This window comes from Podospora anserina, chromosome 6 (assembly GCF_000226545.1).
Source record: "Podospora anserina S mat+ genomic DNA chromosome 6, supercontig 2".
Classification (NCBI taxonomy): domain Eukaryota; kingdom Fungi; phylum Ascomycota; class Sordariomycetes; order Sordariales; family Podosporaceae; genus Podospora; species Podospora anserina.
The window spans coordinates 1,008,566-1,029,936 of record NW_001914857.1 but is presented as its reverse complement, the minus strand read 5'-3'; the positions used below and the strand labels follow the sequence as shown (position 1 = coordinate 1,029,936).

The following is a 21,371-nucleotide window of genomic DNA, read 5'->3' as shown; positions in this document are numbered from 1 at the left end:
CAAAAGGATTGTGTCGTAGGGCCCGGCAGAAGACAGCAACAGCAGCGCAACAACCACAACAACACCACACTCCACAGAAAGCCAAACCCCTCCAGTGGGGTGTTGAAAGGGGCGGTTTAGCTCTTCAGCAGGGGGGTGGTTCGGTACAAAGTACTTGAAGCAGGGGTCCAAAGATACTTGTCGATACATGCTTAACGTTCTGATATTAAGGTCAAGGGAGTGCCGGGGGACATCCTAGCCCTCCCACCAGATTGCGAGGAAAGGACACAACATCTGGAAGATATTCTGTGGTTTGATCTTCGGCGGCTGCGTGGTTCAAGTGCAGCAAAGCCGCTCTCATCTTGTGCGGTTCATCTGATGTGGTGGTGGTCGTGCATCTCTTGGGTGGCGGCCCCCCCTGCGAGTGGGTGAACGACGAAGGAACCGTTCGACCTTCAGGGATGCTGCTGGTGCTACCTAGGCCTAGGCCAAAGCTGGGCCCCTTGCCAACATCCACCGCAACGCCATGGTACGTCAGTGGAGCCGAGCTGGCTGTGGGCGATGAGACTGCTTCGATCGTGCGAGCAGTCCCGATGCTGACAGTGAAGAATGGTTCTACAAGCTCACTGTGCATGTCCGTTGGAGCTAGGAACTGCAGGCCGTTCGGTACGGTTAGCACCTGCAGTAAACAGGCAGCTGTGGCCTGTTGCTGCTGTGAAGGGCGCCGATGCGCACGGCCCTGCGGCAAGGTGTCCCCGTTGCTCTTTCGAGGCCTTGAGCGTGGCAGCCATGGACAGCCTGGGAAATCGACAAGCAGCCATCCCATGCACGCTCGCAACAGTCGGGCCTGCACTCCCAGGGCTTGACCGGGGTCTGTGTCAACCGTCGTCCGTTGTGGAAAAAGGAGCAAGCCGATTGAACAGTGGCTTCTGTGGGCTCGAGCTATTCGTTCTTAGGTTAGGAGACTCTGTCAGGATGCGCCGATGCAGGAGGTCGCTGGTCTAACCGGCAGACCCCACGATCCGGAACCCTTACGGAGCTATCGGGGGTGCTAGCGTGGGCATGTGATAAAATCGGCCAACGACAGTGCCGACTCTCAACACCGAGGACGGGTGAGGGAGGTGACAGTGTGTCGAGGGACAAAAAAGAAGAGGTCCATGACTTGCTTCCGGGTTGGGCACGAGCCAACGGCTGCGAGAGCTCCAAGAAGCAAGTGGAAAAGGAGTTCACTGCCCAAAGTGGTATTATCGAGATCTGGATCCATGCAAGATGTGGGCGATAAGACCGCACCCACTCACCTATAGCTGCCCGGCTTGCCAATCCATGGGTCCTCCGCAGGAAGAGTGTTTTTCTGTGATATTAACTCACATGCCGTCATCCGCAGCCATTGATGCTGCGAGGGCGTCAGTAGTCACGAAGACAGGGTGTTGGTTGGTCGGATATGGTCCGTCTGGGTCTGGGTCAGGTCAGGCTCTTTCCTGGAGGTGATCAGGCATTGCATGAAAGATCCGACGGTGATTTACTGTCAGTTGAACAATCGACATAAAAGTTGAAAATCAACGGTAAGAAAGTGAAGAGTTTTCGGCCCCCAATTGGAGTAGACGCCAGAGAATGAAAGGGAAGGTTGCAGCGAACATGGAAAGAGCAGATCTGGCGGTCGAGGTGTCGTGCCACAGGGCCGCTGCTGGCAAGAGCGAGCCTGGCAGAGAACCTGGAAAGTGCATCCCACCCTACCTACCAGATTTCGACGATGGATGTCACTGTAAAAGAAAACCCCACGTGCATAAGCTGCTGTCAACAATTTTAACCGATTTAACCTTGCCCAATCAGGGAATCGTGCCAGCGAGGTGGAAATCGGAAAGTTCCAAGACACAAAAAGCAAGCAATTGTTCGTGTTTGATATGACATGTCTGGTGTTCTACCTGATAGTATGTCGACAGTTGACGTCAGGGCCTTCTCTATCACTTTTATCACCTAGGTAGCTTAGCTGCTTCACTATTTGGTCTAAGAGTTCGCACTCGCTAGCCCAAGCACTAGATAGGTGAGGCTTCACTGAGAAGGAACATACACAGTAAGAACCTGCTGTGTCGGATATGCCGTGATACTGTAGGACCGCGACTGGGGGAGGGCCCGGCACAGTGGTTCTTTTGTCCTTCTAGAAGAATGCTCGGCCCACATATCGATCGAAATGAATATTGACACCAACGAAGAGCCAAGTTCATGCAACACCATGCCAAGCCCTGTCGTTGACGATATTCCTAGGGTGTCGATCTCGTCGGGACTGCCGCTTGGAGATCGACGTGCATCCACGTCAATCAAGCATGAAAATGTCTTCGTGTTCTTTTCAATGGTCGGTCGTGTTGCATGTGCTGGTGGATCGATGGCGTGCACAGCCATCCCGCGATCTGGATGTCATATGTCAACTAGATTAGATACGCCGCCATTGCAGCAGCATGATCATGGCGCATAATTCCGCAGATAGTCGCAGCGCAGTGAAGAGTATTTTTGGGATGCCCGGACTATGCCATAGGGACAGAGTGACAGTTGAAGAAGATGAGTGAAAAGTGTTGGATGTAAAGAAAAGAAAAGGAAAAAAAGAATTCTCCTGCCGCTCACTCATGTCTCGGAGGGGGTCGGCTACCGGTGCCTGCCCTGATGGGGGCCCCGTTGAGCCCAAACGGCGGGTAGCGGGGCTAACCTATCGCTGTGCCACGGGCGGCTGGGGGTTCGTCCCAAGTGCGCCGGCCCGGCCTGCAGGGGCCGCTCTCTGGCGTCATCTCGCACTCCAATGAGACGAGGGCCGAGCTTCAGATGCTCCACCTCGAGCAAAAACGCCGGGCCAGTTGCCAACTCTACGTCAAAAACCGTTACACTAAACCCTCACAAACCTTGGCCATTTCAACGACTCTCCTCCTTTGTGGCCCTTGCTGCCCGCTCCACATGCTGCACACATGCTGCACCTGCATCCTTTTTTCTTCTCTCGAGAACTGCCGTTCAATCCGGGCCTTGCCCGGTCTTGCTGCAGGGCACAGACCTCGACCGACCGTCATACCTCGGCCAATGGATCCGGATGAACTGCCCGTTGAGGACTGTCCGCTCTCTCATCTTGAATCTGACAAGACTGAACCATCATCCATGACGACATGTTCAATCCCGTGTGGCTTTGATTCATAGCTCCACCTATCTCAGACTCTGAGAGAGACAACTAACCTTCGGGATCAAGAGTTACCGTGTATCATGAAGTCTCTCTGTCGACAAGAACTGCGATATGACGATGCCTCGGAGGGCAACTTGTGGCGGTGTGCCTTCCATGGCTAAAGATGCCGCTTTCGTCTACAGGTACCTCTCTCTATTGTGTGGTTTCCCGCGAAATGTCTTCCTGGTCTAACTTCTGTCCGTTCTCGGCAAAACTTCGAGCATAGCATTCATTTCCCAGGCGCTCTCCTTCAGCACTGAGAGCGTGCCCAAAGTCGAAACATTTTTGCTGAGCCTCACCAACTCCATGTCCCATGACTTGCCGGTATGAGATTGCCCTCATGCGTTGGTTCAGCTCGGGCTGTCAGTCGGCTTATCGACACGGCCCCCATTGTGAGCATGGCACCGCGGCCCTCGTATGGAGCCACCGTGTTGTTGATGGAGACAGGTCCCATCTCCACTCGGGAACCCCTTTCCATCTCCATACGGCAACTACTTCGCCCATACAACCTCACGAGTGTAGTGCTCAGTGCTTCCGCACGTATTCATCCGCATAGTTGCGCCGATGAATATCATCTCCTCGCCATATGTTGGCGCCTGCCAGTGTGGGCCCATCTCCGCATGGTGAGCGCTTCTCAGCCAGTCACTGATGGCTTCAATACCCCTTTTCAGACATGATAGCCACACCCTCATGGATGGCGAGACGCCTTGCAACTGCCAATCTTGTTCGAGGGTGGACCTAAGCCTTGTCTGATTTCCATATCTGTTGGCGCCACGGTTGACTATCCGGACCGCTGCCTGCCTAACTTGTACGCTTCACGACCTACATCTACACGGTCGTCCCCATCTGGTAGATACAGGGCTCGGAGGGCAGCCCGGCGTTCAGTCTTAATATTGAGCTGTCTACTATAGCCTCATTTCGCCTACCTGCGGCATACGGCCTGGATTGGGTCGACTCACAAGGTGGCCGAGGCGTATGCCAACTCCTACTCAAACCAACCGCTATGACAGACACGTGATCCTTCCCTTTGAGGTAGCTGAAGACGAGGCGGGCGAAAGCCTAGGCATATGTTTATCACGCCAGGAACTCTTGCTGACTTTGGTTAGGCACATGTGGAAATCGATGGTACATGCTACATCTAACGGAACCACAGTCACACAGAGAAGGCTCATCAGCCAACATCCGCATTACTTACCCCTACCCTTGCCTTTTCCGTCCCGTGCTTCTGGGCAAGTGTTCCTCAGCCTGCGCTACTTGTAGCCTCTGTGAGAAACAGAATTTTCGGGTGGTTTCTGCAGTGGCGGTTTCTCCTAGTCTTTTGGATAGACTGGTAGCGGTGCAGATAGTCTGGCATTGCCGAAGGTGGAGGGTAGCAGAAGCGGAGCGCTACCTCTCCAGCGGGTTTCTTGGCCGCAAAAATGGTCTCTGTGCAACATCAATATGGTTATGTCAGAGATTTGTATCGGACTGTATCTCCCACTTGTCCCATAGGCGTAGTGAGGATCAGATCAAGCTTGCGTCACCCTAATCACGCCAGGGTGCCAATGAATGCGACACAAATGACAAAATAAGGAAAAGGTGGCCGCGCAAAAAAACACTCAGTTTTTCTGGGTAAGTATCTCGGGGGTTGGGTAGGGTAAAAAGACTCTCACAAGGCCCAACCAGCTGCTGTATTCAACCAGCAGCGCACCGACATGGGCGCGGCGTGCGTCAACCAGTATTGTTCCTTCCCGGCAAGATGCAGTGACCGGCTCCAGTCGCTGTTTTCGGGGCGCTTTCCCGGTTCTTCTTGTACTGGCGCGCGGAGTGCGATCCGACAGAACCTGCGGCGAAGAAGCCCAATCAGACACATTTCCATCCAGACATAGCAGGGAGAGCAAATCGGGTTGATGGGGCTAAAGCCAGCCCTATGTCAAATTGCCGGGTCGATAGGGGTTTGATCCGTCGGGAATACTCAGAGAGCTCGATCGCCATCTGAACTCTTGACAATCTTTTTGTCTTTTGGTTTCAGGTTGACTTAGGACATCACAGCGACTCATATGGGTATAGCGACTATTGACGCGGCCTGCCGTCAACCATATATCTATTTTAGTTCTCTTTTGCCCCTTTAAGCACTGAATAACAACTGGTTGTGGCCCATGTCTTGACCCGCAGAACATCTGATATATTATTATTACCCATCAAAAGGTACCTGCATCGCCGATTTGTGGTTCCGACGACTTTAACAATCACACTAGTCAGCCACTCTAAACACAGCTCTGTGATATTTAACAGGTTTAAGTCATGATCTTGGATGATTTGCCCTTCCCGCAAACACACAGCGATCCAAAAAATGCAATGCAATTAGAGAGAACATGAATTTAAAAGGATTTTGGGTCGTGGTGGATAGTACCTAATTAATGGCCAGCTAGTGAATAAGACGTGTTATTAGGTAATCCGGTCCCAAGTGAGACGTTGGGGGCGCGCAAGTCGGTGACACCAACCGCCACGCCGGGAAGCTGCCAACTGCAACCGAACGGTCAACCGCCGAAAAAAAAAACAATAATTATTCAAGCAGCAGACGGCCACAAGATATCCTGCAGACGTCCGGCCGACCAACCGACAAATTCGGCAACAAATGGACCAGGACCCGGACGCGGTGTTGCTGCGGAGCGGCCCAGTCATTGACGCTACCGGCCTTCTCCTGTTGATTTCCACCATTACCGTTTTCCTCTTGCCTCTGTTCATCTACTTTCCCCCCGTACCCCCATCACAGCGCGATGCACTGCTTGAAACACATTCGCCCATCGGTGTGAAGCACATCAAAAGCAAGAAGAAGACTACTACAACCTCACCATCAAAAACCACCATCGACCAGCTATGGATCTACCCAGTCAAGTCATGCAAAGGCATCCAACTCACCTCGAGCAAGGTGCTCCCCTACGGCCTGGAGTTTGACCGCCTCTACACCTTTGCTCAACTCAAATCCCCTTTTCCTCTCAGCACCTACCCATCGTCAGCAGAAGACAAGCTCCAGCCTCAAGAAAGCTGGGAATTCATCACCCAGCGGCAGTTCCCCCTCCTAGCCACCGTCACCGTGGAGCTTTTCAGCCCGGACCCAGTCAAAGCCCGGGGTAAACCGCTCTACTCGGACGCCAGCATCAAAGACTCCTTTCTCCTCATCAGCTTCCCCTGGCAAGAGCCAGGCCTCCGCGGGGTCGTCAGCTGGGTGGCCGCCAAGCTCGCACGGGGCCGCGGTGCGGTCCCACAGAAGCAGCTTGTCCTCCCGGTGAGTTTCCCGTCGCAAGACGAGATTGAGTCCCAAGGGTACCAGAGGGAAGAGGTCAGGATCTGGAAGGACGTGGTGTCGGCGCTGAACATGGAAAAGGACCTACCTCGGGAGTTGGCGCTGTACCTGGGGGTGAGCAACAGGCTCGGGCTTTTTCGAGTCGACCCGGGCCGATTGAGAGAGGTGCATAGGTGTGCGCCGGGGAGGGAGGAGGCGGGTTACCAGCCTGTGACTGGATTTCAGGATGCTGTAAGCTTTTGTTTTTTTTTATCTCTCGTATTTTTTTATTTTTTTACTGTCTGCACACCCCCCTCCCTCCCCTCCCTTCGGCATTTTTTGGCTTGTGAATGAAGAGCGTGGTTCGATTTACCGTCCTACCCACAGACTTTTTGGTGATGAAACACACCACCACTCACTCGCGCAAATCAACTAAGAAAGAGGGGTTGACGATGGGTGTGACTTTTTTGTGTTGTTTTCTAACACGGCCATTTGCGGCAGTATCCACTACATCTCCTTAACCTCTCCAGCATCCGCGACTTCAGCGCCAAGATCACTAAAGACGAGAATCTCGAACAAGACTTGGACGCGCGGAGGTTCCGCGCCAACATCATTGGTATGTTTCGATATTTTTTGTTTCTCCTTTTTTGTTGTTGTTATCATCAAGACTGTTGTTTCGAGTCCCCTGGACCCTGTTGGTTTGTTTCACGGAAGCACGGAAAGCGGGGAGTTTTTCTGGGCTGGGGGGGGGAGAGTTTTGACAATGGGCTGAAGTGGACTTGGGATGACGAGACTCTTTCCTTTTTCTTCTTTCCCCCCTGCTACTGTACCTTTTCTTCCCCGCGGTGTTGTCTCTTGAGCCGCTCGCTACTCCACAAACACACCCTTTTTTTCTTGTGTTATTTTTCTTTGCGGCGTTTACTGTTCCCCCTCCCCTGTAAGCGTGGCCCCACAGCCACTGACACCCCCGATTTCTTTCTTAGTCGACGGTCCCGAGGAAAACAACCCCCCTTATGATGAGGAGACGTGGAAAAAGGTTTGTTTTAAGAAGAGTGATGATGCCGAGGGGGAGAAGAGCAAGCCTGCTGCTGCGACTTTTCATGTGTCGTGCCGGACGGTGAGGTGCAAGATGCCGAATGTGAATCAGGATAGTGGGTTTAGGCATCCGGTTGAGCCGGATAGGAGCTTGAGGAAGCTGAGGGATGTGGATGAGGGGGCGAGGCTGAAGGGGTGTTTGGGGATGCAGTTGACGCCCTTGTTTGATGGGGAGGAGAAGTTGGAGAGCTGGGTTGAGGTTGGGATGAGTGTGGAGGTGGGGGAGAGAGGCGGGCATAGGTATATTAATCAGTAAGAGAGCCTGGGCACTGATTGAGATGAGAGGGAGAGTGGGTGATGATAGAGAGAGTCAGTTGGGGAGGATGGTTTGAGAGGTGGCGGAGAAAATATATAGAACCATAAGGCGATCTGGATATCGGCAAGAACAGGGGATAGATGGGAACAGAGAGACAAAAGTTCCTTGTATATACAGAATAGATTTTGAGTAATAATATTAGACAATCACTTCACAGACAAAGCCGCTTTGCCTCTGCCAACTTCCACCCAAAGACAGCTGACATTTGTCAGTCGGTAACATCACGTTGTACCTACATAAACCCAACACATATATGCTGCAGACGGGAGTTCAGACGAAGGAATATAGCCTGTCCTATGATTATTTGCAGTCAACAACGTAGACACACCAACGAAATGACAATCAAGACAAAATATAATGTATCCCACTAAACACAGCCACGGCCAAACTCACACATACTATAATATCGTGTACAAGTTGAAAAGTCATTCATCATATCTACCACTCCCATCCCTATATCAACAAACAGAAAACCAAACAAACAAAAAGCAACCCATCCATCCCTTTGTATCCAGCCATCCATGCTTTCCCACCCCGCCCTCCCAAACTCCAAACACCCATCCCATCCTCATTCATAAACACACTTCTCACCTCAAATCCGCCGGCGTCAAAGCCTGTACCATACTAGTCCCCTCACTAAACCTCGTCCTAAAAATCCTATTCGCATTCTGAAACATCCCATCCTTCAAGCTCACAACAATAAACTGACTCCCCTTGAACCTCGTCTTGATCAGCCTTCCAATGTTCTGCGTATGCGACAAATCCAACGCGGCGTCAACCTCATCCAAAATATACATCGGCGCCGGCTTAAACTGCAGCAGCGCCATGATCAGACTAAGTGCAATGAGCGATCTAATGTTCCGTCAGCACACATCCCGTTTCATACCAAAAAGAATACATACCTCTGACCACCCGACAACTCCGTCAGACTCTCCTTCCACACCTTCCCAAGACAAACCTTCACCTCCAACCCATCACTAATCGTCTTCCCTTCTGGCGGGTCTAATTTCGCAAAAGACCCCGGGAGGAGCTCCTCGAAAATGGCCCCAAAGTCCCCATTCACCTTCCTCCACGTCTCCTCCAACGCCCTCTTCTTATAGTCATCCAGACTCACAATCGTCTCCTCAATCTTTCTCTTGTCCCTCATCACCGTCTTCATCATGTGCTTCAGCGCCACCTCCTTCTTCTCCACGCTGTCGATCATGTTCATCACCTTGGGGTTGATCTTCTTCCTCAACCCCTGGCTCCTCTCCCTCAGGTTCCTCTCCGTGGCCTTCAGCTCTGAAATATTAGAATTCTGTCCCCTAAAATCATAGGGCGTGCCGGGACGACCAAACTGATCCTTTGCGTCGGGGATCCACTCGTGTTCCTTTTCCAAGGCTTGGATATGCGCCAGTGCAGACTGTGACTCCTTGCCGAATTTCTCAATCTGATGGCCCAGCTTCTGAAGCTCAAGCTTCTCCTCGGCAATGCGCGAGGTCTTGGAGCGGGTGGCCTGTTCAAGAGACTTAAGCTCCGAGTCAAACACGGAGAGTTTCCGCCTTTCCGCATCAAGTTCGGACTGGGCTTCGTCATGGGTGGTCTTGATCGTTTCAGCCTTGGAGGCCAGGGCGGTGAGTTCCTCCTGCTGCGAGGCAATAGCCAGATCAATCTCCTGCACTTGCTCCCTGGCGGCGGCCAAGTCAGCAGAGACTTGCTCAGAGTCCAGCTGGGCGTTTTGCAGCTCTTTCTGCAGAGTCTTGAGCGAGGTTTGCATCTTGGCGACCGAAGCACGGAGGCTGTTGACCGTTTTCTGCAGTTCCTCCAGTTTACCGTCCTTGTTGTTGTCAAAGTCCTTCATGTCCTTCTCGATGCGCTTGACGTCAGCCGAGGCCTCCACCTGTCGCTGCTTAGCCTCGACAATAGACTCCTTGAGCTGGCCAATCGTCTCCTTCATGTTTTGGACATCCTGGATGATGGACGAAGCAGAGTTTCCGCTGATTTGCTCCTCGGCAAGCTTGATCTCGTGGGACTTGAGGTCGAGCTCCTGCTTGATCTTCTTGGCCTGGTCGAGCTTGGACTTCTCACGGGCGATGTGATTATGAAGCAAGCCCAAGTTGGCCTCGGCTTCCTTGAGCTGTCTGGTGATCTCGTTGAGCTTTTGCAGGGTCACCAAGACACCGCTGGAGTTGGGAGCGCTGCCGCCGGAAAGGGTACCCGAGGGGTCATAGGCATCGCCTTCGAGAGTAATACTGCGCATCCTGACGTTGGGGTCGAAAGTCACCTTCTTGGCAGTCTCGGCATCCGCGCAAATGAGCGTGTTGCCAAAGACGTACTCCATCGCCCTCGAGACCTCCTCGTCATAACCGACAAGAGACAAAGCCAAGTCGACCTTTCCCGGGCAGATTTTTTGCGCCGTGGCAACTGTCTGAGCAGAGGCCTTGAACGCAGCAATCTTGTTTAGGGGAATGATGGTAACGCGCTTCCGCAACCTACCGCCCTGCAGGAGCTGTGTACCAGTAACCTCAGTATCCACAACAACGTTGTAGAGACGACCGCCAGCGCAAATCTCCAGAGCCGTACCAGCCTGAATGAACTGCTTGTCGAGAGTGAACAGCTGAGCCACCAAACCCTTGACCTTGGAGCGATCAAAGTTTGGCACTGGATCCGCATAGTTGAAGTCGATATTGGCAACCTTGCGCTTCAGAGCATCCGACTCTTGGCGCAGATTGCGAATGGTCTGTTGGAGTTGACTTTCCTGTTTGTACAGCTCGCCTTCTGACCCTGGTTGGAACCCAAGCTTGCCCAGCTCCTTTTCCAGCCTCTGAGCCTGCACCTTGAGCCCTTCCAACTCGTTTAACAGCCCAGCGTTTGCCTCTTTGGCCTTCTTTGCTCGCGGTTCCTCCTCCTTTATCCGCTTCTCCAAATGCGCAATCTTGATCTTGGCCTGCTCCTGCTCCGTCGTAGCAGCAGTCACCCGGTTCCTCGCATCTTGTAATTGACCCTGATAACCACTCTCCTGGCCTTCCTTGGATGCAACACCGGTTTGCAGCGTCTGTAGCAGTTCCTCTTTGGATTCCACCTCCTCACTCTGCTTTTCCACCGCATCCTTCGCTGTGTCGTATTTAGCCTTGGTCTTCTCATACGCCTTGGTCTTTTCCTGCAGTGTCGCCTCCAGCTCGGTAACAGCCTTCTCAGCCTGAATCTTTCTTTCCTCCTCCTCCGCCAGACTGGTCCGCTTCAGGTCGATCACCGTAGCTAGCCGTACAAGCTCGTTCGAGTACTTCTTGACCGCCTCCTCCAGCGCCTGCGCCTTTCCTCCTTTCCTCAACTCCTTATCCCTCTGCGCCTTTACTCTTTCCACATCCTCTTCCAAATGTGAAATCTCGCTCTTCAACCTCTCCGCCGAAGCCTCCAGATCCTTCTGCCGTTGCTTGTTCGCCTCTAGATCCGACCCCGACTGCTTCAGCTTCTCCTGACACACGACATAGTCATGCGCCACCACTATCCTCGTTAACCTCTCGAGATCATTCTGTGTCTGCTGAAAGTCCAAAAACGCCCTCTTTTCCGTCCTCAGCTTCTCCAACTTTGGCTCAATCTCATCCCGCAGCAGCTCTGTAATCTCCTGCAGCTTCAGATCCTTCTTCGCCATCGTCTTGAACGCCTTATCCCTCCTATCCTCAAACATCCTCGTCCCCGCCGCCTCCTCGATCATGGCCAGAATCTCCACCGCCTTCATGTTCAGCACCTTTGTAATCCGACCTTGCATAATCAAGAAGTTGGGGTTGTTGATGTTGAGCTGTACACTCTGAAACAGGTTCTGCACCGTCTGCTGCTGCGCGCGGTGGCCATTGATCAGGTATTTCGTCGTGCCCCCCAGCACGATCTGTCGCGTTACCGAGATGGTGGCGTATTCCTCGAAGCCGATGGGCGATCGCTTCTTGTCTTTGTTGTCGAACACAATGGTGACGCTGGCCTTTGTCACGCCGGCCTGGCCGCGCTTGTAGATGAGATCCTGGAGGTTTTGCGCGCGGACGGTGGAGAGGTGGGTGATGCCGAGGACGAAGCAGATGGCGTCGAGGATGTTGGATTTTCCGGAGCCGTTGAGGCCGGTGATGGAGTTGAAGGATTCGTCCCAGCCCGAGATTACGGTGCGGACGGCATAGGACTTGAAGCCCTGTTGTTTTGGTGATGCGACAACTGGTTAGCGGTGCCCAATGTTGGAGAGCAAACGACAAGCAAGAGAAAGCCTGGGCGGTGAAACTCACGTCGATAATTAGTTCCGTCACCCTCATGGTGGCGTTGAGTTGTATGCAGAAACCCCCGGTGCCCGCTGGTGATGGTCAGGTAGTGTCGGGGAGGAGAAAAGGTCGTCGTTGTTGCAAATCGAGAGTTCGTCAAATCAGGTCACGCCGCGGTCGCTCCGCAAAAACACAAGAATATTTGTTTACTTTCCTCAGGGTGTCGCCCCGCACTTGCAACTGTCAGCTTCCAATCAACCCCACCCATCTGAGGGGAGGGTGGTCAGTGCGTAGAATCTTGGCGTGTTCTATGGAGGATGCAGTTATCCGGGACTTGCGTCCTTGTTTTGATAATGGATAAGTGCATGTTGCTGGCCGATGATTTGGGCGCCTGATAGAAGGATATTTGAGAGCTATTGTCCTAGGGTAGGAGAGACTATGAATTTGCCGGCAGTAGAGTAGTCCATCGCAATATCAACATAATTTGGATTCTCCTCATAAACAAGATTGGCTGAAACGTGTGTGGACCTGCTCGGTGGATGGTGGGCATGAATAAGAAGAGCAAGCGTGAGGCTTGAGTAGAAGAGCTTTGTCGGCCTGACATGATAGAGGACAAACATGTTTCCTTGTGTCTATGGAGGTTCTTTTCATAGATATCAGGGACTGAAAAGTAACCGGAGGGAAGAGAGATCGCAGTCGTGTAAGTCATGCCCCGGTAGAGGTGAGGTCCAAGGCACTTTTGATGCCGTTGGGTGATCCTTGGCACTGATTGGCCACTCTGGTCAAACGAACAGCTTCGCAGGGGTGGCCCCGGCGCAGTGGCTAGGAACGCTGGAACGCAGTGGTCCGAGGGGGGAACCTGGCCGACGCAACCCATCACCTCCCACCGCAGCATCTCTCCGTCTCTCACAGCAACGAAGAGACGTCTTGCTGCTGAATGTGCGCGAACAGGAACTCTCCCTTGTACCGGCCGAGATATTTCTCCATGCGCCACCGTCTTTCTCACGATCTCTTCACCAAATGCATTCGCTACCAGGCCACGGCGTAATTAATTAATTGAAACTTAGCGGGTTTGCCTTTGGGCCTTCGGCGTCACAGATCAAGGACAGGTCGCTGCAATTCCAACCACCGCCTAAACAACATCGTCTCCCAACGTCCTGCAGTCGTCCGTTGAGCTGATACGACTGTATTCACCTTTCGCCGCAATTCAATGGTTCCACAGTTCCAGTCATAATTCCATGCCCTATCTCTTATACCGTCATCGCGGCGCATCGTCGAGGTTAGCAGCAGCAGCGGCTTCACCGGAGCGATACCCGATGCAATGAACCCCTCGCAGCGGGCCTCTTCGAGCACACTGTTGCCCGCCGCCTCCCGGGATTCCGACTCCAGCTCTATTCGGCCACGAAACCGGCGCCAAGCCAGTTACAAAGACGACCCCGACAACTCTTCCAGTCGGTCTACCAGCCGTGGTGCGACTCCGATTCCCGCCGCACATATTGGCTCAGTAACAGGCAGAAATGATGCAAGAACAGAAGTTGCGCGGAATCGTCCCAACACAAAAGGAAGTTCAGGACAAGGCGCAGGTTTGTTAGGAGGCACTTGGGCGCCAAGCTGGGCCTCGGTCCAGAACCTTGCCACCACATTGATTGCAGGCGGGGAGTCCTTTATCAACGGAGAGTCGCACCGACCACAAACAAACGGGAACAAGGCAAAGGGGGGGCAAGGCGGCGGTCGAGGTGATGCCACAAACACATGGGGCCCCGCGCCGCCGGGTGAGACCAGACCCCGCTCCGACGAGATTGGCACTGGAACATTGGCCAAGAGGGATGCCAGACTGAAAGCGATGAGGACTGCTAGTATTCTTGAAAGCCACGAAGGTGTGAATGGGGGTTTGGATTTTGGTAGAAAGTTCAAGAAGAAGGGGTCGGATGAGGATTTGCGCAGGACGGTATTGAATGACGAAACGGAGGAACACTTGGTTTACATTCACCATGTCCAACCAACAGACACGTATGCCGGGGTGGTACTGAAATACAGATGTCGAGAGGATGCTTTTCGAAAGGCCAACGGGCTCTGGTCAAGAGATGGAATCCAGGTCAGGAAATATTTGATGATGCCGGTGGATGCGTGTGAGGTCAGGGGCAAGACTTGTGAAGCACCAGTCGACCCAGCAGCGAAGGTTGACCTGTTGGCACGAACACCAGACACAACAGATCCATGGGGGCAGCCAACCAATGGAGGCGACTTTTTCTCGAATCCAGGAAATAGTAACCAGCTGGAGCAACAATCACAGTCAGGCGACGACGACCGGCCATGGACCCATGTACGGTGGGTATCAATCGATTCCCATCCTCACCCAGTCGAAGTTGCCAGAGTTTCTCGGAGGTCGCTTGGGTACTTTCCTCCTCGCAGGAAAAAAAGCACTCACACCATGTCATCTTTGTCAACGCCTCGAGCTTCAATTGATGCCCCCAACACCAGTGTTTCTGAGCCAAATATTGGAAGCCCAAAAAGTCCCTCTTCTCGGCGCCCTTCGCTGTTGTCCACCCGTTCTCCGATTGCATCCTCTCATGGAAACCTACCCACCCGATCAAACTCGACAGCTACCACCAGCGATAACGATCCCCGACCGGCATGGATGCGCCGTCCAGGAGGTGTAGGCTCGCTCGGCAGAAATGTGCGAGCCCCTGGGCCACAAAAAGACCCTCTCAACGATTGGGCTAAGAAGAATGTTCCCGGATTCAACTTTGACTCTTTGCCTTCCATGTCGGCCATGGGCATGGAAAGGGCTCGGTTTGGCTTCACCAATGATGCTAATGCGCCGGTTACCATTGCGGAGAGCCCGTTTGGAGAGGGCCAGGACACCTCTGCCATGAGCAGACAAGGGACAGGTCTCGATAAGGCGGCTCTTGCTGTGGAAACCTGGCTGAGAGGCGCTATCGAGAAGGGTGTCGAACTTGCAAAATCGGGGAACGTCACGCCTATTCTGGGACCGAGGCGGGTGAGCGGGATGCATGGAGGGAGTAACGGACAGGGTGATCTGATAGAATTGGAGAACACTGGAAGTGATGATGACGGGAGAGGGTGGCATGACCCGAATTTTGGGGGGACTCTGGGCAGTCCGGCTGTTGCTGGCCCATCAGGGAGGAGTTTTGGAGAGGCAGCTGCACTGAGGGGGAGGGGAGGGAGTAAGAAGGCTGATTAGGATCTCTGTAGCTCAGGAAGTGGGGTTTGAATTTGGCAAGTGGTGCATTGCGCAGGTTGAGCCCTTCATTGCGGATTGCTGGTTGTTGTTTTCTGTTCTTTTGAATGCTTGTTTAGGGTATATAGCAAGAATTGGCGCAGCGTGTTGGATTTATTGGATCAAATTAGATTTTTTGGATCATTCTCTTTTCTCTCTGACAAGTGCTTGGGTCTAGGTTGACCATCAGGGTTCATTCAGGGGGTCGCATTTCCAACAGCCAGCTTCCCTGCGCATGCCTGGATTAGCTGCGTCATTGATAAGAACCCTTATCGGGGCGCATCGCGACTGTTCATCATTCACACCACCATCGAGCATCATCAATTTCCCATCGCATTCAATATTCCTACACGACGACAAACCGGTGCACCACGGCGCACCCCTTGCCTTTATACACAACCTTTCAAATGTCACGATAAACCCCCCTCTCAGCCGCAACCATGCCAATCTGCATCGAATGCCGCCACCCAGTGAAAACCCTCTGGCGCGAGGGCGGAACGAGCAACACCTCCTCCACCACCAACAAGCCCTCCGCCTCGGGCGGCCACAACATCCGGCTCACCGTCTGCAAGAACTGCGGGCGGTTCTGCGACAAATACGTCGAGCACGACTTTGTGGTGCTATTCATCGATTTAGTCCTCATAAAACCGCAGGTGTACCGACATTTACTCCACAACACACTGATGAACACCCCCTCCGCCGACCCCTCCGATCCCGACCACCCCAAAAAAGAAGAAGACGCCTTCGCCCCGAGCATCGTCCGGTTAGGGGTTTTGTTACTGCTATTTGACGTCTACCTCACCTGGGCTAGAATCGAAAGGCAGAGCAGTGACACCGAGGGCCTGGCAGAACGCCCCATTGTTACTCAATACGTCTTTTTCCGTCTGTGTCCCCACCAATTCCCCAACAATCAGTCATGCTGATGATGCCGAAAACAGTATTACTCTGCACCCTAACAACCCTCTCCTTCCACCTATCCATCCGCTTCCTCACCTCCTCCCGCTTCTCCCCCCTCCCCTTCCTCGGCATGTTACCCCGGTATCCCCGTCCAAACTCTGTCTCCACGGCCCTTCTCGTCTCTTCTTCTACGAAGCTCTTCCCTATTCTGATGGTCATATGGGAATATGACGTTCCCGCCGCGGCCAGGTCGCTAGGGTGGGCGGTGGTGGCTAATAATGTCGAGGCGTTGAAGATATTGCTCGACTGCAGCTACGGCGTTGCCGCGTTCTTGGCCATGGCAGGGGCGCTAAGTAGATGGGCGATGGGGAGGGTGGTGCTGTGGGCTGCCGGGTTAGAAGGGGTGGATTCTTGGACGGCAGGGACGGAAGGGGGCCAGATAATGGGGGGTGATGGACGGGGGTTAGGGGAGTTGGGGGTGCTATTGGGGTATCTAAAAGATTGGGCGGGGAGGTTGGCTGTGGGGTAAAGGGGGAGTGTTTTTTGGTAAAAGTAATAAAGCGTTGACTTTTGGGTATTCATCACATGGATTGATGGAAAAGACGTGTGCCCCATGTTCATGATATTAAGCCTCCGAAGGGCTTGCCCGCTTGCGAAATGTACAAATTCCAGCCTTCATTCTTCCCAAAAGCCTCCATTATCAAGGCTTGATTCATTCCCGTCCCCCTGGTTCGTCCTATAACCGCCGCCCCAAAAGCAAAAGAAAACAAATAAACGCCAGCCCCAAAAAAAGAATCTGCTTATGAATGCCGTGCCGTGGGTATTCGTACAACAATGCCAATAACCTCCCCCTTCTTCTTCTTCGTCATCATCGTCCTATTGCTCGCCGCCTATAGTTTTAGCCTCGTGTTGAGGCTTGCATCTGTTTTGTATGTGCCATCTCGTTGTAGCTTTTGGTTGTGTGGTCTAATGGTGGACAAACTCCTTGCGAATGTCGGACCGTCTCGGCTCGATGAGGGGGTGAAGCTGGGCGAGGAAGGTGATGGCCCACATGAGGTAGCAGCTGACGAAGGCGAGGATGAGGGAGGAGCGCCAGAGGCTGTGGGGGAGAGAAAGGTTAGTTGGAGGTTGGGAGGGTGGGGGGTGAGGAGGGGGAAGACGTACACTTGGTTCTCACCCTTGGGGGCAAAGACCCAGGCGGCGGTGCACATTGCGAGAATGATGGCTAGGCCGATGAAGATGCTCCATCTGTTTGGGGGTGGTGGTTAGCTATTTGCGCAATAACATTGTTGTTGCGGGTGGTTTGGGGGTAAATGTTGGGGGTGGGAAGGGACGTACCCGTTGGCCATGGTGAATGTTTGGTTTCGTTGACGGGGAGGAGGGGTGCTGGTGCTGCGCGATTTGGAAGGGTAGGTAAGGGTGGTGTTTCAATTGGAAGTGGAATTTGTTGATCGAATGGCGATGATGGTCGTTTCGGGGGTGGTGTTAATCGTTGATGTTCCTGACGACGACGACAGGTTCGATGGTGTTGCGGCGGCTGGTTGGAGGTTGGCTGGATGATGCTGGAGCTTCAAGGCGCAGCATGCAACAAGGCAAGCTTGGACCGGGGTTCTGGGTGCAGGGTGCTGCTTATGTGATGAAGATGCCAAGACCGCTGTAGGTCGTGAAATATTACGCTGAGTTTGCAATTACGGTATTAATCTTTCATCTTGTTGCCATACACTCGATACTTTCCTCTCTTTCAGCAAGACACCAGGTTGATGATTCTATTTTGTGATGTCCTCTTGATTTCAAACTCCTACGTGATTTCCTTAAATACATTAGTATCAGTTTGGGTAGGTTAGGGTAAGATCGACGACTCCTGCCTTGCCAGCCCCAGCCACGACATCGTCGTTATGAAGCTGTCAGAGAACCTGTCAGGCCAACAGCTTGCTCCTTCCTAACGACAGTATATATTTTTCTTCCCGCACACATCTTCCAACATGGAACAGTAGCACCGGCCAAATGGTCGAGCGGTAAGCCTGCTGGCCGAGGGCATGTCCCCAACCTCGGTTGCTCTCGACCCTTGAGAGCTTCTATGTTCGACTCCAAAACCACCGGGTTTTCGTAGCCGCATCACCACAATCAAACAAAGTGTGGATGACCGGTGAGCTGTTTGTCATTTTTATCTGTCACCTTGCAACAAGCTGAACAAGTCAAACTCAAAGGCCTTAAACCAAATGGCCAATGCCCAAAATCTCCGATTGTTTTCGGCCATTGTCGATGCTTTTCTTACTCAAGTCCCAGTCAAACATATCGCGTGTCCTCGTTCGATAGTCTCGACATGACGTCGAATTGCCCATACCGAACCCAGCAGCCCTTGGCATCGCAACGTATCAACTGAGAACAAGCATAGAGATTGGATCGAGAAAACAAGCCTCTTTAGGAAGTTCACATTCTGTACCTTGCTCCTAAAGATCGACGATAGATATTGATGTACATAGCAATTCTCCGCCATTGGGGCGCTATGTTGGTCTTCTGCTGTGGTTGATGGTCAACTTTTCTTCCGGGGGATCGTGGCTCTGGAGATGTTTGGATGTAGGTAACTTTATGGGGATTTTGAAGATTTCATGGGTGTATTGAGAGAGAGCATGGTATTATCAGAGAGTCTCGTCGTCTGCTCGGCTTCACATGGTTGTATTAGCCCTTAAACGTAAGATCTCCACGTTCCTTGGAATCAACCTTGACATAAAATCCTACTAACATCGAATGGAGAATCATTTTTCGAACTTTAAATGTCTTCAAAGTAGTTAATATGACAACATCGGCTGTATGGCTCCCCCAGGTAGTTGCTTTCTAGCTTCTCCTCGAACAAATCACCATCCACACGGCGGTGACACGAAACTAGAAGTTCACCTTGTCGATCGCAGCGGCTATCGTGGTACGATTTTACCGTTGGCTGGCTTGGCTCAGAACCAACAGACTAAGACTAGGTAGACATGGGATATCGCCATTTCACCAATGATCAACTCAGAGAGGCACAAACAAACGCCCGTCTCAGGTATAAAGAGGGAGGTACAAGTTCCGCCGTTTGTCCCTCCTCTACTCACCAGCCATCGACCAGCTTCAACCCTCAACCACCGGAGACGAACAACCGTTGTGCATTTCTCCCTCCAAACCCTCCAAAATGAAGTTCACCACCCTCACCACCCTCGCCACCACCGCCCTCCTCACCACCGCCAAAGCCGACATCTGGATCTACGAAGGCACCGACCTCGGCAGCGGCGGTGAGGTCCTCTGGCTGTTCTTCCCCGGCTTCCCCCCCCCCCACAGCTGCGAAGACGTCAAGAATACCCGGCTCATTCTCCAAAAGTGGGACGTGAGCGAGATCGAGGGTGTTGTTTGCGATGGGGATGGGTGCTATAATGGGAATATCTCGAGCGGTTGGAGTTTGATGTTGATGTTGGTCATTTCAGTGAGTACTATTGAGGGAACGTGCTGTGAGAGGATGTGTGCTGACACTTGGGTGAATAGCTATTTATAAGAATCGGGACTGGAACTTGGTTGGGCTTGAAAGATAAGGTTTGGGGCCACTGTCGACCGACGGAGGAGGATGAGTATGATTGCCCGGCGCAGTATCTTTCTGCCGGGCAGTTGAAGTTTAATTGTGAGACGGATGTTTTCCCTTGAGGGATCATGAATGGGTGGTGGAATTCTGGAGTGAGTGAGTGAGGGGACTATTGTGGAATCAATGAGTTTGTTGTTGTAGGTCTGAACGTCACTCTACGGTCTTTTTCTTGAGGAGGGATGACACAGGAGCTGCTGTCTCTTTTAGTGATCGCTTGCAAAGTAACAATTTGGGACCAGTTCTTGATATAACCAGGTTCATTCTTTACACTTTTTGAGCATCTTGACAACATTAGAGCAACTTTCTCCATGGGCACTCCCCTATTCTAAGATATAGCACCTCTCCACTCTACGCAGACTTCATCACCGTCCTGCCAACAGTGAAATACTACCGTGGCCCTTAACTCCCACATAGCCCATCACGAATTTTCATACCCCAACCCCCCCTCCCTCCTCACAGCCCCATAAATCCCCGCAATATCCCCCTTCTCCCCAGCATACTCCTTCACCTCTTTTAAATGCTCATCCGCCACCTCCAAATTCCTCATCCTCACCCCCGCCTCCTCCGCCAGCTTCAACGCGTGCCCTGCGTCCTTCCTAGCCAAATCAACCGCAAAAAGCGGTTCCTCCCTCGTATGGTAATCCCCGCTCAGCATCCTCGTCGAATACGCCGCATACGGCCCCGGAAACATTTGTTCCACCCACTGATGCAGATACTTGGTCCCTAAACCAGACTTTTCAGCAAGAACATACCCCTCGGCAAGTTGCTCCACCATGTTGAAGACAAAAGTATTCCCGATCAGTTTTAGAGTAAGGGCTTTCCCGTACGGCTCGTCAGACATGTCGATTTCTGCTCTGGCTATCACGCCCTTGAAGTAAGGGCGGGCACGGTCAACTGAGGCGGAAGGGCCGGCAAGAACGCCGATGAGCTGTCCCGCGTCGGCCATGGCTGGGGCGCCGAAGACGGGGGCGGCGAGGAACTGGGCGCCGCGGGAGGTGATGGAGTTGGCGATGCGGGTTGTGGTGGTGGGGTGGATTGTTGAGCAGTCGATTATGAGCTTGCCGGTGAGGTCGTGGGTTAGGATTTCGGAGATGGCGGATTCAACGACCGAGTCTTTGGAGAGGATGAGGAAGATGATGTCTGCTTGGCGGATGCCGGAGGAGATGGAGTCGAGGATGGTGACTTTGCCGGGGGGGAGTTGGGACGCGAGGTCGAGGGAGCGTTGTTTGGTGCGGTTGTGGACCAGGAGGGGTTGGTTGTCTAGGGGGCCTTTGAGAACGAGGTTTTTGACCATGCCCTGGGGGTGTTAGTTGGGATACATATGAAGGTAAGGGGGAGATTGAGAGGCTTACTCGGCCCATGTTTCCTAGGCCGATCCAGAAGACTGTTGGGGTCATTGTGAGATAGATGTGGTATTGGTAGGTGAGTTTGATGTGTTGTCCAGCCTGTGGGGAATTCCGGTTACAATCCAGGATATCGCGTTCAAGTTGAAGGTGCTCGTTGATATGTTGTTTCTCGTCTTCTCTATGACGAACACCTAGAGTGACTGGGCCAT

The 21,371-nt window shown here is 52.8% G+C and overlaps 6 protein-coding genes across 6 annotated transcripts; 4 read left to right on the top strand and 2 right to left on the bottom strand.

The window, feature by feature from the left end:
- Positions 1-5,792: 5,792 nt before the first annotated feature.
- Positions 5,793-7,791, top strand: PODANS_6_3570 (uncharacterized protein; the record flags this gene model as incomplete). The annotated part of the gene is made up of 3 exons (XM_001910097.1): positions 5,793-6,692; positions 6,942-7,056; positions 7,424-7,791. 3 exons carry the CDS (start codon positions 5,793-5,795, stop codon positions 7,789-7,791), a joined length of 1,383 nt encoding a protein of 460 aa, XP_001910132.1.
- Positions 7,792-8,438: 647 nt separating this feature from the next.
- Positions 8,439-12,237, bottom strand: PODANS_6_3580 (uncharacterized protein; the record flags this gene model as incomplete). Its single annotated transcript, XM_001910096.1, has 3 exons — positions 8,439-8,663; positions 8,738-12,030; positions 12,099-12,237. Coding segments are annotated over 3 exons (3,657 nt in total), but the record flags the coding sequence as incomplete, so codon positions are not given.
- Positions 12,238-13,392: 1,155 nt separating this feature from the next.
- PODANS_6_3590 (uncharacterized protein) lies at positions 13,393-15,276 on the top strand (the record flags this gene model as incomplete). Its single annotated transcript, XM_001910095.1, has 1 exon — positions 13,393-15,276. One exon carries the CDS (start codon positions 13,393-13,395, stop codon positions 15,274-15,276), a length of 1,884 nt encoding a protein of 627 aa, XP_001910130.1.
- Positions 15,277-15,752: 476 nt separating this feature from the next.
- Positions 15,753-16,738, top strand: PODANS_6_3600 (uncharacterized protein; the record flags this gene model as incomplete). Its single annotated transcript, XM_001910094.1, has 2 exons — positions 15,753-16,194; positions 16,251-16,738. The coding sequence occupies 2 exons, from the start codon at positions 15,753-15,755 to the stop codon at positions 16,736-16,738; spliced, it is 930 nt and encodes a 309-aa protein (XP_001910129.1).
- Positions 16,739-19,375: 2,637 nt separating this feature from the next.
- On the top strand, positions 19,376-19,878 carry PODANS_6_3605 (uncharacterized protein; the record flags this gene model as incomplete). Its single annotated transcript, XM_001910093.1, has 2 exons — positions 19,376-19,663; positions 19,723-19,878. 2 exons carry the CDS (start codon positions 19,376-19,378, stop codon positions 19,876-19,878), a joined length of 444 nt encoding a protein of 147 aa, XP_001910128.1.
- A 356-nt stretch (positions 19,879-20,234) lies between these two features.
- On the bottom strand, positions 20,235-21,213 carry PODANS_6_3610 (uncharacterized protein; the record flags this gene model as incomplete). Its single annotated transcript, XM_001910092.1, has 2 exons — positions 20,235-21,113; positions 21,169-21,213. 2 exons carry the CDS (start codon positions 21,211-21,213, stop codon positions 20,235-20,237), a joined length of 924 nt encoding a protein of 307 aa, XP_001910127.1.
- Positions 21,214-21,371: the final 158 nt, after the last annotated feature.